General features: G+C 48.9%; 1 protein-coding gene across 14 annotated transcripts in view; it reads left to right on the top strand.

Moving 5' to 3' along the window:
* Positions 1–17,410, top strand: part of ARVCF (ARVCF delta catenin family member) — a 606,803-nt gene that overhangs the window by 480,607 nt on the left and 108,786 nt on the right. For all 14 annotated transcript variants that reach the window (XM_053369463.1, XM_053369462.1, XM_053369469.1 and 11 more), the window contains one exon: positions 4,295–4,478. In XM_053369463.1, the coding sequence (XP_053225438.1) occupies positions 4,295–4,478 (184 nt within the window). The remainder of the gene's footprint in view (positions 1–4,294; positions 4,479–17,410) is intronic.

Below are 17,410 nucleotides of genomic sequence, written 5' to 3'. Positions count from 1 at the left end.
TATTATTGTGCTGTTTTACTGGGGTGGAACCAAGCCTGAGAGAGTGTGACTCTCACAAGCATCTAATTCTCTTGCTTTCCCTCCCTACTCCAATCTCACTGGAGGCAGTGCATTTAAAGCGTTTACATTTACAATCTCGATTCCAAGCAACAGCAAAGAATTAATGGAGATCTTGGGAGCAAAGTATAGCCCAGGATCTGCAACGAGAAATGTAGATTAGGCATGTATTTATTTATGTATTTAATAAGGGGTTGGGAGCCAGTTCTGGCCAGTGGGCCAGATCCTTTCTTCTCTACCACTCATGAGTCAAAGGTGACAGGTGGGTGGGGCCAACTTTCAGTCTCCTGATGCCGCAATGACGTCAGGTGATAATTGTCGATACTTCAAAGCACCCTTTGCACCTCAGTTTTCGAGGATCTCAAATGGTCTTCTGGAACAGATTACGTTTGAAAACCGAGGTACCACTGTACTGAAAACCTTCACAAAATAATAATAGTTGATGCCAAGTGAAAAAGCAAACCTCAACACACGTCAGCATTCTACATATTTGGATAGGCTTGCCAAAAGGCAAATGTTTAAAGTGGGCACCAAAAAAGACTATAGAGAAGGCACCTGCCTGATGTCAACAGGCAGGGAGTTCCAGTGCATGAGTGCTGACACTTTCGATTAATTGCACCATAGCCAAAGGTAAAAGTAAAGGGACCCCTGACCGTTAAGTCCAGTCGTGGCCGACTCTGGGGTTGCAGCGCTCATCTCACTTTATTGGCTGAGGGAGCCGGTGTACAGCTTCTGGGTCATGTGGCCAGCATGACTAAGCCGCTTCAGGCGAACCAGAGCAGCACATGGAAACGCCGTTTACCTTCCTGCCGGAGCGGTACCTATTTATCTACTTGCACTTTGATGTGCTTTCGAACTGCTAGGTTGGCAGGAGCAGGGACCGAGCAACGGGAGCTCACCCCGTCATGGGGATTCGAACTGCCGACCTTCTGATTGGCAAGTCCTAGGCTCTGTGGTTTGATGCCTAAGGTGGCGAGCAATAAATAAGGTAAAACAACATGAAACAATCCTATGAAAACACAAGCCAGTTGCCACTGGTGGCTTAGACTGGGGTGGCTAACCTGTGGCCCTCTCCAGAAGTTGTTGAACCACAACTCCTATCACATCAGGCTCCTGGCCACGCTGGCTGGGGCGGATGAGAGCTGGAATCGAACAACTTCTGGAGAACCACAGTTTAGCCACCCCTGGCTCAGACCTGCAGAAGGCAAACAAGTCAGGGAGCTTGACAAGAAATTTATTGTCTGTCCTAAAAAAGAACAGGACAGAGACAGGCTTACCCAAAGTTGGTCTGCATTACAGCTTCTTGATATTTACACCTTTCAGTCCCCCTATAAGCTTAGAGAAAACTGATGGGCATTTCTTTGCTTATATACAGCAGGAATAAACACAGATTTACAGACCTATGCATTCAAATTTATTGCCTTATATGACTGGGATAAATCACACATGCAGATTGAGCATCCCAGTCGTGGAATGAGATGCAAATAAACAGGAAGGTCATCAAAAACCGAAGAAGGGAACATCGGAAGCTGCCTTATCCCAAGTCACTCCATTGAGGCCTATCTAGTTCAGTATTGTCTACACTGATTGGCAGCAGCCCTCCGATGTCTCTCCCTGCCCTACCTGTAGGTGCCAGAACTTGAACCCGTGATCATCTTTGTGCAATATACCGTATTTTTCGCACGATAGGACGCACCGGTCCATAGGACGCACCTAGATTTGGGGGGGGAAATAAAGGGGGGGAAATTATTTCCCCCGCCCGCCAGGCGCGGGGCTGGGGCGGGGGAAGCCCGAGCTTCCCCCTCCCCCAGAACGGGACCCAGAGCCATGCCGAAGCTGCGCGCAGCTTTGGCATAGCTCTGGGAGCTTGCGGGGCTGGGGGAGGAGGAAGCCCTCCGCCAGCCTCCAAACCATGTCGGGAGACAGCGGGATGGCGCGCTGCGCCTCTCCCGCTGTCCCCCGAGTTTGCGGGGCTGGCGACGGGGAGGAGCAGGCTTCTCCCCGTCGCCAGCCTTCTAGCCAAGTCGGGGGACAGCAGGAAGGGCGCGCTGCGCCTCTCCCGCTATCTCCCGAGTTTGCGGGGCTGGCGACGGGGAGGAGCAGGCTTCTCCCCCCCCGCCAGCCTTCTACCCAAGTCGGGGGACAGCGGGATGGCGCGCTGCGCCTCTCCCGCTGTCCCCCGAGTTTGCGGGGCTGGCGACGGGGAGGAGCCAGCTTCTCCCCCCCGCCAGCCTTCTAGCCAAGTCGGGGGACAGTGGGATGGGGCGCTGCGCCTCTCCCGCTGTCCCCCGAGTTTGCGGGGCTGGCGACGGGGAGGAGCAGGCTTCTCCCCGTCGCCAGCCTTCTAGCCAAGTCGGGGGACAGCGGGAAGGGCGCGCTGCGCCTCTCCCGCTGTCCCCCGAGTTTGCGGGGCTGGCGAAGGGGACGAGCCGGCTTCTCCCCCCCGCCAGCCTTCTAGCCAAGTCGGGGGACAGCGGGATGGCGCGCTGCGCCTCTCCCGCTGTCCCCCGAGTTTGCAGGGCTGGCGACGGGGAGGAGCCAGCTTCTCCCCCCCGCCAGCCTTCTAGCCAAGTCGGGGGACAGCGGGAAGGGCGCGCTGCGCCTCTCCCGCTGTCTCCCGAGTTTGCGGGGCTGGCGACGGGGAGGAGCCGGCTTCTCCCCGTCGCCAGCCTTCTAGCCAAGTCGGGGGACAGCGGGATGGTGGGGTTTCACCTCCCCGCTGTCCCCCGAGCTTGTGGGGCTGGCGGTGGGGCTCTCCTGAAGCCTGGAGAGCTAGAGGGGTCGGTGCGCACCGACCCCTCTCGCTCTCCAGGCTTCAGCGAAAGCCTGCATTCGCACCATAGGACGCACACACATTTCCCCTTCATTTTTGGAGGGGGAAAAGTGCGTCCTATAGTGCGAAAAATACGGTAGATGTTGCATCATTAAGGAATGGTCCTTCCCCATAACATTTGGAAGAGGGCGAGGGGAGAGGGAATGAGAGGGGTGGGAATGAATTTCAGAACTCACTACAGTGGTACCTCTGGTTGCGAATGGGATCCGTTCCGGAGGCCCATTCGCAACCTGAAAAGAACGCACCCCGTGTTTGCACGTGCACGGGTCGCAATTCGCCACTTCTGCGCATGCGCATGATGTCGTTTTGCTCGTCTGCACATGCGCGAGCGGAGAAACCCGGAAGTAACCCATTCCATTACTTCTGGGTCACCGTGGGAAACAACTTGAAAACACACAACCTGAAGCAAACGTAACGTGGGGTATGACTGTAGTTCTATGCACCTTCAACCCAGACTTCAGTTTACTGTAGATTTGTTTTCATTGTTTTGTGAATTAACGTTGTCAACTCTTAAGAGCAGGGGTAGGGAATGTTGGCTCCGGGGCCAAATGCAGCCCTTGCTTTGGCCTGCCTGGAAATTGTCCTTGCACTCCAATATTGCCTCTTGCTTGTCTGGGTAGAGGACAGAGAGGGCTGTGTGCAGAAGCTAGCCTATTTTATAAAGGCAACATTTACATGTGTTGCTCCGCCTACTTTTGGTCTTGGCCCTGCCCACCACTGTCACGATTGACTGGAATGGAATGCAGCCATCAGGATGAAAAAGGTTCTCCACCTCTGCTCAAGGGGCTGAACGCTAGGGCTGGGCGATATATTGATATATTGTGCAAAACTGGTTTGAAGTTCATATCGTGGTATCGGTTTCATCATTTTTGACCTGGCAATATATCACTAATCACGATGTGTGTGTGTGTGCTATGCAAAAATCATAACCTCAGCGTAACACTCAAAACGGAAGCGTAACACTCAAAATGGAGCACGTTCGGCTTCTGAGAAAAGTTTGCAAACCGAAACACTTACTTCCAGGTTTGCAGTGTTTGGGTTCCGAGTTGTTAGAGTACCAAGGCGTTTGAGAACCAAGGTACCACTGTATATCATTATATTGTGATGTTTAGCTAGTGGTATATTGCGATGCTGAAAGCCAGGTATCTCCCAGCTCTACTGAACACCTGCGTGGATTCTCACACTTATGCAGTGTTGTTAGCACAGGTAAGACGTCCGCAAACCAACGGTTAAAAGATCAGAAAGGCAGCAGTCCCAAGAAACCTTGGTTTGCTGTTACAAACCATAGTCAGTTGAAACACAGTTTTGGTTTCGCTGTACTGCTTGAACTAGAGTAATATTCTCCACAGCCACTTGGCAACACAGGCTCCCATGACTCTCCGCTGCCATTTTCTCTTGTTCAAGGTACCCTCTGGAACCTGTCCTCCTACGAGCCCCTCAAAATGGTGATCATTAACCATGGTCTACAGACCCTGACCAACGAAGTGATCATCCCCCATTCCGGTTGGGAGAACGAGCCGAACGAAGACTCGAAGCCTCGAGACGCCGAGTGGACAACCGTCTTCAAGAACACGTCAGGATGTCTGAGGTGAGATTGGAGCGGGGCGATTGCGGCAATTGGGGTGGGGTGAAGAAAGGTGAAGAAAGCAGGAAGGGGGGAATGGTTAGAGATTCACATTTTGCCCAGAATCTGCATAGAAGCAGAAGGGGGATAGTAACGAAACATTTAAAAAGTCTTGGCTTCTGTTACACCTCAAGTTTTCCATTCTACGTGTTCAGAAATGTTGTGTTGATAATCATAGCTGTCAACTTACAGATTTGAAAATAAGGGACCAGCAGCCTTGAAAATAAGGGATCAGCAGCCAAAATATGGGATTTTGCTTAGCTTATGCACGTCGGGGCTGCCGTCGTCCTGGCGCGAGGAGTTCCATCGGCCCTTCCCCGCCCGAGAGAGAGGGAGAGAGGAAGAGAGACTCTCACCCGCGAGCCCAGCATGAGGCGGTTGCGGCGCCGCAGTGGCCGCTGAAGCGCCGCCCTTCTGCGTCCCTTCCCATCCCCTCCTCTTCCTCCTCCCTCAGGCCGCCTCCTCAGCCACCTCTGGCTTCCCCTGGCAGCGCGGCGGAAGTCTTGCAAGAGAGGGGCTGCCTGCCCGCCCGCCGCCACCCGTCTCCTCACGACGCGCCCCTGAGGAGGAAAAGGGAGAGACGGAGACGTGGCAGCTCGTGCACACGCCCGCTCTCTCGCGGCGGAGGACCCCGAGCCGCTGCTTCCCTCCCGAGCCGGGCGAGCATGAAACCCGGGAAATTTAAGGGACATCATCAGTAAGGGACAGCAGCAGGATATGGCACTGGGATAAGGGAGTTTCCCACCAAATAAGGGACGGTTGACAGCTATGGTTGATAATACAGAATCCTGAACAACCTGGAACCAGGTTATCCTGCAGCAGCTGCCTGAGCCTTGATACCCCAGCTTGATCACTAAGGTCACGCGAATCTCAAGACTTCCCTCCTCCCCTCCATGGGTTCTTTAAGTAACTTTTAAAACTATGTGTTATAAGTCCATCCAATTTCCAGTCCTCCATTGTATCCAAACTCTGTATAACATTGCAAGAGTTATTTAAAACCTGCCAAAGAGTTCAAGTGTTTACAGTGGTCTTTCAAATATAATGTAAATTTGTCCCATTCTTTTATCCTCCTGGATCCTGAAGACCTTTTCATGCTGCTGGCATGTCTTTGCTGCTGTTTCAGACTTCCTTGATTGGCCAGTCATTGTTTTGGACTGCTTTTAAACGTCTTTTATTGTGTGCACATTGCCCTGTACTGCCCTGATAATTTTAGATAAATACAAGCGTCGTCGTCCCCCCCACTTATAGGGGGTTACATTCCGGGCTCCCGCGCACATAACTGAAATCTCATAAAGTGAGGCGCATGCTCTGAAAAGCCTCTACACGCCCTTTCTCCCCATCTCTCTCTCTCCTACTCTATCCCCAATCCAGATCAAAATCTCTATCCCCAATCAAAATCAAAATGGAGGCTGCAACTGCTGCAGCTGCAATTGTCCGCACATCAGCTGTTACCTGAGGAAGCTGAGCAGCTGAAACAAAGCGCCACTGCACCTCCGGTCTCTTAGGGGCTGCCTCCGTCCTCAATGATGTCTTCTTTGGGTCTCCTCACAAGTCACAGGGACTCTCCAGCTCTCTCCTGCCATTTCTGGGTTTGAATGAAATGATTCGCTTATTTCCCAGCGCTGCCCATATACGCAGTCATGTGTGAGGGTGGTGGTTATGCCTGTACTTTTACAAATAAAAGCAGTACATTATTAAATTTCTACCCCTGCCTTCCAGAGAAGCCCAGAGGGAATGTGTGCAAAACATTTGCCTACGTTTTTGAACTTCTGTCTCTCCATATGTGCCGTTTTTAGCTTAGGCCAGTTTTTATGAATGATGTGTCAGAGCCACAGTGAACAAAGTGGACTTCAGTGGCTAGCTAAGGGTATTTTATTTAATTGATTACTGCATTTATATCCCACTTTTTTTTCCTCGAAGGAGCTCAAGGTGAATTACCTGGCTCTCGCTTTCCTCCTTTAATCTCCACACCAACCCTGTGAGGTAGGTTAGGCCAGGCACTGACTAGCCCAAGGTTGTGGCCTTGTGGCCAAGTGGAGATTTGAATCCTGGATCAGGATGTTTCATACAGGAATTCACAAAATTCAAATTCCGCAAGCATCAGGAAACAGACCTGTCTTTCCTTTATCTGTAGCATTTCTCTGCACATGCCAGGATAGTATCTCAGCAAAAAGAGTAAATATTGGCCAACCTCATTTCCAGATTCCCCTTGTGTTTTTTAAATTTTGCCTTCCTGACCAAAAAGCATCCAATATGATTCTCTTGTGCTCCCAGAACTCAAATTTAGGCGTCTTCTAATAACAGAGACTTCTAAACGCTGCCAGAGCAGTGGTAAATTTGTGATTGATCATCCACGCAAGGGGAAAAAAAGATGAATGTTTATTTTTAGACTTTCTCAAATGGAGATAAGTTTCCAAAAAACACACTTACATCAGCTCAAACTTAATCACGACAGCTGAGGATCACCTTGTGGGTCTTAGGATGGGGCTGAGGCCAGTAGGCTGATACTGTCTCCTCCATCCCAAATTTGTATTTTGATTAATAAAGCATTTATTCCTTTTGAATGAAGCGCTCAGTGTGGCTTACAACAAATATTAAAGGGAAACAACATGCAAGAGAATAAGGCTTTACTCGCAGCTCCCTTACTTGAGAGTAAACCCTGTTGGATCCATTTGGACTTCCTTCTAAGCACATGTGGTAAAAGAGTTGGAACGGCAGATAAAAGCTTGTTCTCCTATGTGTCCCTTCCCTTATATCAGGAATAGGGAACCTCTGGCCCTCCCAATGTTCTTGAACTAAAATTCCCATTATTCCTGGTCATTGGCCATGCTGGCTGAGACTGATGGGAGTTGGGCTCCATCCACACTATAAATTTAAAGCAGTATCATACCACTTTAACAGCTGCGGTTTCCCCAAAAGAATCCTGTTGAGGGTGCTGAGAGTTTTTCGGAAACCCCTCTTTCCCTCACAGAGCTACAGTTCCCAGAGTTCCTTGTGAAGAGGAATCTATTGTTAAACCACTCTGGGAATTGTAGCAGTAGGAGAGGGAACAAGGTGGTCTCCTCACGACTTACAGCACCCTTGACAAACTACAGATTCCCAAAACCCCTCTTCCCAGGGAACACTGGGAGCTGTAGTCCCAGGAGGGGAACAGCACCCTTACCAAACTACAGTTCCCGAGATTCTTTGGGGAAGTCGTGCTTGTTTAAAGTGGTATGATACTGTTTGAAATGGCTAATTGGAGTCCAACACCATCTGAAGGGCCCGTGTCTTAAGTATTCTGTAGATAGCCTTGAAGATGGAACGTTTAGCAAGTTAGGGGAAGAGTAATTTTTGGCCTCATGTATAATAATAATAATAATAATAATAATAATAATAATAATAATAATTTCTTATTTATACCCCACCCATCTGGCTGGGTTTCCTCAGGCACTCTGGGTGACTCCCAACAGAATATTAATAATAATTTAAAAAGCGATAAAACATCAAACATTAAAAAATTCCCTAAACAGGGCTGGCTTCCAATGTCTTCTAAAAGCCAGATATAGTGGTACCTCAGGTTAAGTACTTAATTCGTTCCGGAGGTCCGTTCTTAACCTGAAACTGTTCTTAACCTGAAGCACCACTTTAGCTAATGGGGCCTCCTGCTGCTGCTGTGCCGCCAGACCATAATTTCTGTTCTCATCCTGAAGCAAAGTTCTTAACCTGAGGTACTATTTCTGGGTTAGTGGAGTCTGTAACCTGAAGCGTATGTAACCCGAGGTACCACTGTAGTTATTTATTTCCTTGACATCTGATGGGAGGGTGTTCCACAAGGCGGGCGCCACTACCGAGAAGGCCTTTTGCCTAGTTCCCTGTAACCTCACTTCTCGCAGGGAGGGAACCGCCAGAACGCCCTCGGAGCTAGACCTCAGTGCTGAACGATGGGGGTGGAGACGCTCCTTCAGGCATACTGGGCCGAGGCCGTTTAGGGCTTTAAAGATCAGCACCAACACGTTGAACTGTGCTTGGAAACGTACTAGGAGCCAATGTAGGTCTTTCAGGACCGGTGTTATATGGTCTCAGCGGCCACTCCCAGTCACCAGTCTAGCTGGAAGCTTTCTTATTGCTGCTTGATGCCCATTGGGACTCAGAGAGCAGAAACCTGGAAGACCAACAGTAGGTGGCGCAAGAGCCAATGAGCAACAGAACTACCCACTGATTGATTGTAAAGGAAAAGGCAGGCAGGTGGTTATTGGCTTAGGACAGACTGAGGTTGGTGGGGCACTGCTTCAGCTGGACCATGATGGTCCAGCCTCCACTCAGTTTTCTAATGCAGATATGGCAATGGGCTGTCTACGCTTTTGTGATGTCAAGGATCGATGCCTGCGAGGCTTTAAATGCCTCCCTTAATACTGGCTAAAAGGAACTTGCATTGCCAACAAAGTGTCCTATCTGGTAATATAAGATAAATAGAAAAACCTTGGAAGTAACAAATAGGCTTAGGGGTAGAATAAGGATAAAAGGTAAAGGTAAAGGGACCCCTGACCGTTAGGTCCAGTCGTGACCGACTCTGGGGTTGCGGCGCTCATCTCGGTTTACTGGCCAAGGGAGCCAGCGTACAGCTTCCGGGTCATGTGGCCAGCAGGACTAAGCTGCTTCTGGCGAACAAGAGCAGCACACGGAAACGCCGTTTACCTTCCCGTCGGAGCAGTACCTATTTATCTACTTGCACTTTGACATGCTTTCGAACTGCTAGGTGGGCAGGAGCAGGGACCGAGCAAAGGGAGCTCACCCCGTCGTGGGGATTCGAACCACCGACCTTCTGATCGGCAAATCCTAGGCTCTGTGGTTTAACCCACAGCACCACCTGCATCCCTAGAATAAGGATACGTGGTAGTAAATATTAAGGATTAGAATATTAATAAAGGAGAAGGGGTTAGTAAATGAAAGGAGTTAATATTATTAGAAATATGAACTTGGAGAACTGTTATAAAGGTGATATAATGAAATTCAGTTAGAGGGGATTCTATCATCAATGAGATGAAAGTTGGATATTTGAAGAGATATTCTTTTCTTTTTGTGTGTTTAGTTTATTGTAGTGTGGTGTGTTTTTTGTTGTGTTTTTTGTTATGTTATTTTTGTGATAAATGTTGAAAAGCAATACATTTTGGGGGAGGGAAACAACAACAAAGTGTCCTATTTGGGGCATCAGGTCACACCTTCCTAAATGGAGAAGTTGCTAGCACAGCAAGTCTTTTTTGAGATTTAGAGTTTGTGCATCCATGATATCATGGGCGCATCACTCCAAGGCAAAGAAATGTTAGCCCGGAGACAGCTCAGAGGCTTGCTGGTACCTCGAGATGATTTATGCAGCAGCTATTTCTTGCTACAGCACATAAATAGAACAGCGCCATTCGCCGGCAAGCCACCTGCTTCTTGCATCCATTGGCAGTTTGTTTGAATGGGTGAGTTAGCAGTAGAGCCAGCCCTGGGAGATGGTGTCTTGTTGGGAATGTCCACAGGTGAGCAAGATTTCTCCAAGCAGCTGGTGAGATCTGGGAGAGTTAGCTTTTTAGCATTTCCGGGGCCTGGGAAGCTTTCGCCATAAAGCAAAAGTCCATAAAAAGGCAAAGTGTTGTCGGTTGCTGTTGTTGTTTCTGGCCGTGCTTTGAAATCGTTTGGTTTTTACGGCGAGGGCGAATAAGTTCGTTCAAAGCTAATAAAAGGAGCTGCGTCGCGCCTTGCGGAGCGCTGGAGTGCTCTTCAGACCCGTTGCCGCTGATTAATGCGGACCTCCAGAATGTTTCCTTCATTTCCATTTCTTGGGCTTGCAGTTTCTGCATTGCACTCTGCCGTTCCCCGGAGAGCCACTTTCTAAATGCAGAAAGTAATGAAAAGTGGTGTGAGATGTCTCGTTACTGAAATGATCATTGGTCCCGGAAGAGAGACGGGGCCTTTTGAGTAGGGTCCAGGCGCAGCCATTTATTTATTTATTTACTTTATTAACATTCCCCCCTCCCTCCCTTATCACCACAGTGCAAGACCTTATTAGATGTGGCAGGGCGAAAAGGTTTATGGGAATGGAAACTAGATTCCCCCAGATGCTGCAGAAATATTAAGCTGATCATTAATAGGTTGGCTTAATCTACGCTGCGGTGTTTCTTTCCCTGCCCTCCTGTCAACAGGGAACCTCGGTGGTTATGGTCTAAGCAAAGAATTTCCCTTGTGCGGCAAGCAATCTTCGGCTTTCCTTTCGGAAGACCACCCCCAGCCCAAGACACAAAAGGGACGAGTAGTTCAGCAGAATTTCCTCTTCTGTTAACGTGGGGCTTTGGGGGGTTGTTGCAACCGCAGAGGTCTTTGGTTTCTTGAGTTTGATGTGAAGGTCTAGTGTGAGGAATAACACGTTGCTTTCAAATACATGTGCTTGGCGCTGAATAAAGGTAAAGGGACCCCTGACCATTAGGTCCAGTCGTGGCCGACTCTGGGGTTGCAGCACTCATCTCGCTTTATTGGCCAAGGGAGCCGGTGTACAGCTTCCGGGTCATGTGGCCAGCATGACTAAGCCGCTTCTGGCAAACCAGAGCAGCGCATGGAAACGCTGTTTACTTTCCCACCGGAGCAGTACCTATTTATCTACTTGTGCTTTGACGTGCTTTCGAACTGCTAGGTGTGCAGGAGCACGGACAGAGCAACAGGAGCTCACCCCGTCGCGGGGATTCGAACTGCTGACCTTCTGATCGGCAAGTCCTAGGCTCTGTGGTTTAACCCACAGCACCACCCGCATCCCGCTTGGTGCTGAATGTGGAGCTGCAAATCTAGGCAGGTTTGCATGTTGTCTCCTAAGGATTGGAAAGAAGCCTCGTGTTTCTCTGGAGAATGAATTGGGCCATTTGAATATTCCAGGGGTGAGGGACTTCAAGGCCTTGGGCCGAATGCGGACTTCCAGACCTCTCTCCGTGGCCCTCGGGCTGCCACACCTTCACCAGCTCTGCTCTGTGGCTTTGTAGGTTCACTCACAGCAGTGGGCAAGGTGTGAAGGAGCTTCTCCACCCCCATTGTTCTTCCTGGACACTGAGGTCCAGCTCCGAGGACCTTCTGGCTGTTCCCTTACTGCAAGAAGTGAGGTTACAGGGAACCAGGCAGAGGGCCTTCTTGGTGGTGGCACCCACCCTGTGGAATGCCCTCCTGTCAGATGTCAAGGAAATAAACAGCTATCTGACTTTTAGAAGACATCTGAAGGCAGTTTAGGGAAGTTTTTAATGTTGATGTTTTACCATGTCTTTGATATTCTGTTGCCCAGAGTGTCTGGGGAAACTCAACCAGATGGGCGGTTTTTAAATAAATTATGATGATGATGATGACACAACAATGAATGTCATTGGGCAACGTTGCTTACCCTTTTTGCGAATGCATCATTCTGTTCCCCTATGATTCCCCCATAAAAACAGCAGAAAGAACTGCACGCTCATATACCGCCCCAAAATTCATCGCTTTCCTCCCACAATTTTCTGAGTTAAGAGAGCTGCAAATGGATTCCCATACCCCACCCCCTGAAATCAAATAACACAGAAATGAGCACTAAACAGATTTGATTACTTTTCTGGAAGTGGCTTTCACTTTGCGTGAAAACTCAGATATAATGTGGAAATGAACAGTTAGGGAAATGTCGGAGAAATGGAATAAACTGCCACACAAATGCAGCCCTTTTTCCTACGAGTGAATGGGCTCTTCCCCATCTCTGGGTTCACCTGAATTCAACTGGCTGGGCCTCATTCCACCTTTCTGCAAAATGGGAACAGTTTCTCCATTGCCTCATGCTTTGGTTTGCAAACACAGGCTGCTGTTGCCTGCGAGGGCTTGAGATTATTAAGTCTGTTGATGCTGATGGCGGCCTGGTGCGATAAATAAACCGCTCTGTCTGCTGTGCGACACAAAGCCTGCCACCAGCATGGCGAACACCAACAGAGAATAAATTTTGCAGCCATCTGTCTGGCTGGCTTGCGTGTTAAGTTTCCCTTTTTACCATTTCTGGCATGGAGGGTAGACCCAGGAATCCAATCTTTGATGAATGACACTAACTCCAAATTACAGAGCATGCTCCACCTTCTTTTTAAACAAAACCTGACATGTTTTGATTTGTTCCTTTTCTCCTCCTTGATTTCTCTCCCACTGGAAGGATGCAATGTCAATGGAGAGGGGCTGCATTAATTTTATTGCACCAGGGAAGGTGTTTTGAGGGGAAGGGAGAGAGAAGAATAGGTCTGATTGTTCAGAATTGCGGAATTTTAAAATAACTTGGATCTCGGCAGTGCCAGCTCTCAGCACGTCTGTTCCACAATCACAGATACTTTTCATTTCAAATTATTATTATTTTATTTCAGTTGCAATGTTAACAAAATTTGCCCAACAAGTCGTGGCACGTGGGCAGGGGCTGTCAAACTCCTTGCAGTGCTGTGCAAATTAGCTGGATGTGCTCTCTCTCTCTCTCTCTCTCTCTCTCTCTCTCTCTTAAAGGTAAAGGTACCCCTGCCCGCACGGGCCAGTCTTGACAGACTCTAGGGTTGTGCGCCCATCTCACTTAAGAGGCCAGGGGCCAGCGCTGTCCGGAGAAACTTCCGGGTCACGTGGCCAGAGTGACAAAGCTGCATCTGGCGAGCCAGGCGCAGCACACGGAAACGCCGTTTACCTTCCTGCCAGTAAGCGGTCCCTATTTATCTACTTGCACCCGGGAGTGCTTTCGAACTGCTAGGTTGGCAGGCGCTGGGACCAAACAACGGGAGCGCACCCCGCCGCGGGGATTCGAACCGCCGACCTTTCGATCGGCAAGCCCTAGGCGCTGAGGCTTTTACCCACAGCGCCACCCGCGTCCCCCCCTCTCTCTTAGCTAAGGCAAAAGGACCCAAGCCACGCAGGATCTTAAATGTATGAATACATTTCTTTTTCTGATCCCGGTCAGAGCAGTGGCACAAAGGGAGGTGGTTTAAAACTGTAGTCCCAACAAAAACAACGGGTGTTTGCCCCGGGAGGGAATCTCCCACTTGCTTTGTATTCATTTATTGCAGCCTTTCTCAACCTGTGGGTCCCCAGATGTTGTTGGACTACAACTCCCATCACCCCTAGCTAGCAAGGCCCCAGAGCTCAGGGATGATGGGAGTTGCAGTCCAACAACATCTGAGAACCGCTGATTTATTGTCTTGGGCCCCATGTGTGCTTTGATACCCTGGGAAGAGGGATTGTGATTGTTAAACCACTCTGGGAATTGTAGTTCTATGAGGGGACTAGGGGGTCTCCTAATAACTCGCAGCACCCTTAACAAACTACACTTTCCAGGATTCTTTGAGGGGGGAGCCACATCTGTTTGGAAGTTGTATCATAGTGCTTTAAATATATAGAGAATTCCAGATCGCTCCTTCTTTTCGAGTCAGCCTCCTCATTTCACACCCTCTTGGATACATGAATGGATCGGAATACTGATCTATAGATTAAGCTGCATAATCAATTGAGAAAACTGCACATGGATCTGTACTTATAAGGAGGTCTAAGGGCTGCCTCTTTTCTTTTCTTTTCATCCTTCCTTCCTTCCTTCCTTCCTCCCCCCCTTTCTTTCTCCTTTTAAACTTTTTATGTTGCTTAGAGCAGCTTTGTGGCCGTGTGACAAAAAATCTCCTTTTAAATGCTTCGAGGAAGTGACTGTAGATAACAACATCATGTGGTCTCTTCCTGGGGAATTGTATGGAGGGGTGAGTTGAATGCCCCCACACCCATGTCCTTATGGGATTCCTTTAAAAGTTCCAATAATTCTTTGGGGGAAACCATGACTTGTTAAAGTCATATCGCTGAGCTTTAAATGTATTGTGTGGATGTGGCCTAAAGCGTGGCTTTTTTATGCTTGAGGGCAGAAGCCCTCTCAGTGTAAAACCAGACACAGCATCCTTAATAAAAGCCAGTAAAATTAAAAGATGCAACCAACCCGAAACAGGATTACCCGAGCACAGGTTAAAAACACCCATGACTGGACTCATCTCTGCCTCTTGGCCTCCCTCATCCCACTATCCTGTTTCAGCTTCTTCCTCTGATTCTGAACTGCTCTCTGCCACAGATTCTCCCAGCTCACTAAGCCCTGTTGCCTCTTCAGCTTCTGACAACTTGGCCCAGTCTTCCAAACCCTCCAAGTATCCCTATTTTCCAGGGACGTCTCTGATTTAGAGAAGCCATCCTGGTTTCTGATTTGATCCTGGAATGTCCCACTTTTCCTTAGGATGTCCCTATTTTCATTGGAGAAATGTTGGAGGGTATGGCAAGATATCCCTGTTTTCATTGGAGAAATGTTGGGGAGTGTGGAGTTATCTGACCCCCGAGCCGTCTGAAGGCAATCCTGTATAGGGAAGTTTAATGTTTTATTATGTTTTTTATATCTGTCGGAAGCTGCCCAGAGTGACTAGGGCAACCCAGTAAGATGTGCGAGGTATAAATAGTAAACTTATCATTATGGAATGGGGCGTCCCTATTTTCATCAGAGAAATGATGGAGGGTTAGGCTCCTCTCCATTTTCTGCCTTTGACCTGAGCCTTCTCCCCTTGGTAGTTCCCCAGTTGGTTTGTCCCACCATTCTTCTGCATCGAACCAGTCCGTGGCACTTACCTGGAGATGCTGGGGCCTGAGCCCGGGACCTTCTGCACACAAAGCAGGTGTTCTTCCACTGAGTGACAGCACTCTCTGGCAGAAGGCTTCTGTACCGACCTGAGACAACAGCTCCCATTGTGTTCTTCTGTGCCTTTATCAGACATAACTTTGCCCTACCAGCAAGTGCCTCTGTTGCGGTCAGCTTCATCCGTGTGCCTCAGGCTGTGTGCCAGGACAGAAAACGTGCTTTACCTGCTAGGGACCCGGGTTCGATCCTTGCCCTGTCAAGGATCCCAAGTAGCAGGACTTGTGGGGAGGGATTCACCCTGAGACCACGGAGCACCACTGCTGGTCAGAGGAAACTGTGATAATGTCTCGGTGTCAGTGCTGAAGCAGAAGGTGGGAGTCTAGAGGGATGGGGTGGAATATAACTGTGTCAAAATGAGCGAGCCATGGTCCCTGCTTGCCTATTAATCATGATTAATGTACAGCATTTCTCCAAAGAAAAGTGTTTGGGAATTAGAGCCTTCAGAATGAATTACTCTGTAAGCTTTCTCCCTCTCTCTTCCCCCATCTTTCAGGCGTGATAATAGCACACGGTAACAGCCGCAACATATATCCTCTGCCGCCGCCTCCTTTGCAAATCCTCCCCCTGGTGCGAGGCAGGGGCTGGTCTCCAGACTGACAGGGGGAGGACGGGAGTGAAGCAATAAATCTTCAGTTTTGAGGAAGAGAGCTGGCTGGGTGAGCGTCTCCCGATTTAGCTTGTCTGGTGAAGAGAAAAGGCATAGCCTGTGTGTTTGTGTGCTTCTTCAAACTTTGCCAGGAGAAATCGTGAGTTTATATTCCTGCTTCAAAGCAAAGGCAGATCAGGGAGAAAAGTCCTCCGAGTGCCGAGGGCTTTATTTAAATGGCATGAAAATTTAAACAGGTTAAAATGAAGGGTGTGCAGAAGCTTTTTTTTCAGCCAGGGGCCTCATTCCTTGCTGAGGGCCGCATAGTAGGTCAAGAGCTGCTCAGACCCCGGCCAAATTTCAGGGCCAAAATCTGAGACTTGGAGGCAGTCCCTGGTGATGTCACAGTGGGGAGGCCCAAATGATGTCATTATTATGATATCATTATGTTTTAATATGTGTTGGAAGCTGCCCAGAGTGGCTGGGGCAACCCAGCCAGATGGGCGGGGTATTATTATTATTATTATTATTATTATTATTATTATTATTCACAACACATGAAACATTAGCTGCAGTCTCTGAGAGTATGCCATTCAAATGAAAAAGACGAAGTCTAACAAATGAGCAAATGTGTCACTAGCAGGAAATTAAGGTAGAAACTTTAGCTAAAGGGTGTATTCCCAGGTCCACCTGAAATGAAGGGATCATCAGTGGTGGACCTATGTTTTGGGAGGCCTGCAGCCTGAACTGTTATGAAGAGCCAGCAATGAGATCTGTGTGACCACTGTTATCTTCTTCAATGGGGTTGTTTACAACAACCTTTACAACATCTGTGCTGTTGTTGTTTAGTCGTTTAGTCCAAATCTTCATGACCCCCTGGACCAGAGCATGCCAGGCGCTCCTGTCTTCCACTGCTTCCCGCAGTTTGGTCAAACTCATGCTGGTAGCTTCGAGAACACTGTCCAACCATCTCGTCCTCCATCTTCCCCTTCTCCTTGTGCCCTCCATCTTTCCCTATTGACTCTCAAACTTTGGGATTGTTGAAATACTTACAACAAAATATTAATCAATGTGAGTCATGCAACTCAGCTTGTGTCTGCTAGATCCATTTTTCAGAATCAATGTGAGCTAAAGTCACTTTGGGGGCCCCTCTGCAATTAGGGCCCCTGAAGCTTAAGCTTCATTAGTTTTATAGCAGACTGGCCCCTTGGGATCCTTCCTTCTCATCTGTTTAGGGAGCCTGGGTAGGGCAGGTGCTCTTGCCCACCTGGAGATTCAATCTCTCTCTGTTGCCACCTGGGGGTTTGTGTGGCAGACAAACATGCAGACCTCAGGTCAACCTTGAGGGTCTGACAACCAGGCTGGGAAACCTTGGGGTCAGGGCAGATAGAATCATAGAATCATAAAATTATATTCTTGGAAGGATCAATTCTGTGTCCAGGGTAGCCGTCTACCAGCTCCATCCAGTGTGCAGGCTGAGACCTTACCTGCCCTCAGACTGTCTCGCCAGAGTGGTGCATGCTCTGGTTATTTCCCGCTTGGACTACTGCAATGCTCTCTACATGGGGCCACCTTTGAAGGTGACCCAGAAACTACAATCAGTCCAGAATGCAG

Source organism: Podarcis raffonei, chromosome 16, assembly GCF_027172205.1.
Source record: "Podarcis raffonei isolate rPodRaf1 chromosome 16, rPodRaf1.pri, whole genome shotgun sequence".
In the NCBI taxonomy this organism is placed as follows: Eukaryota; Metazoa; Chordata; class Lepidosauria; order Squamata; family Lacertidae; genus Podarcis; species Podarcis raffonei.
This window is presented reverse-complemented; position numbering and strand designations above follow the sequence as displayed.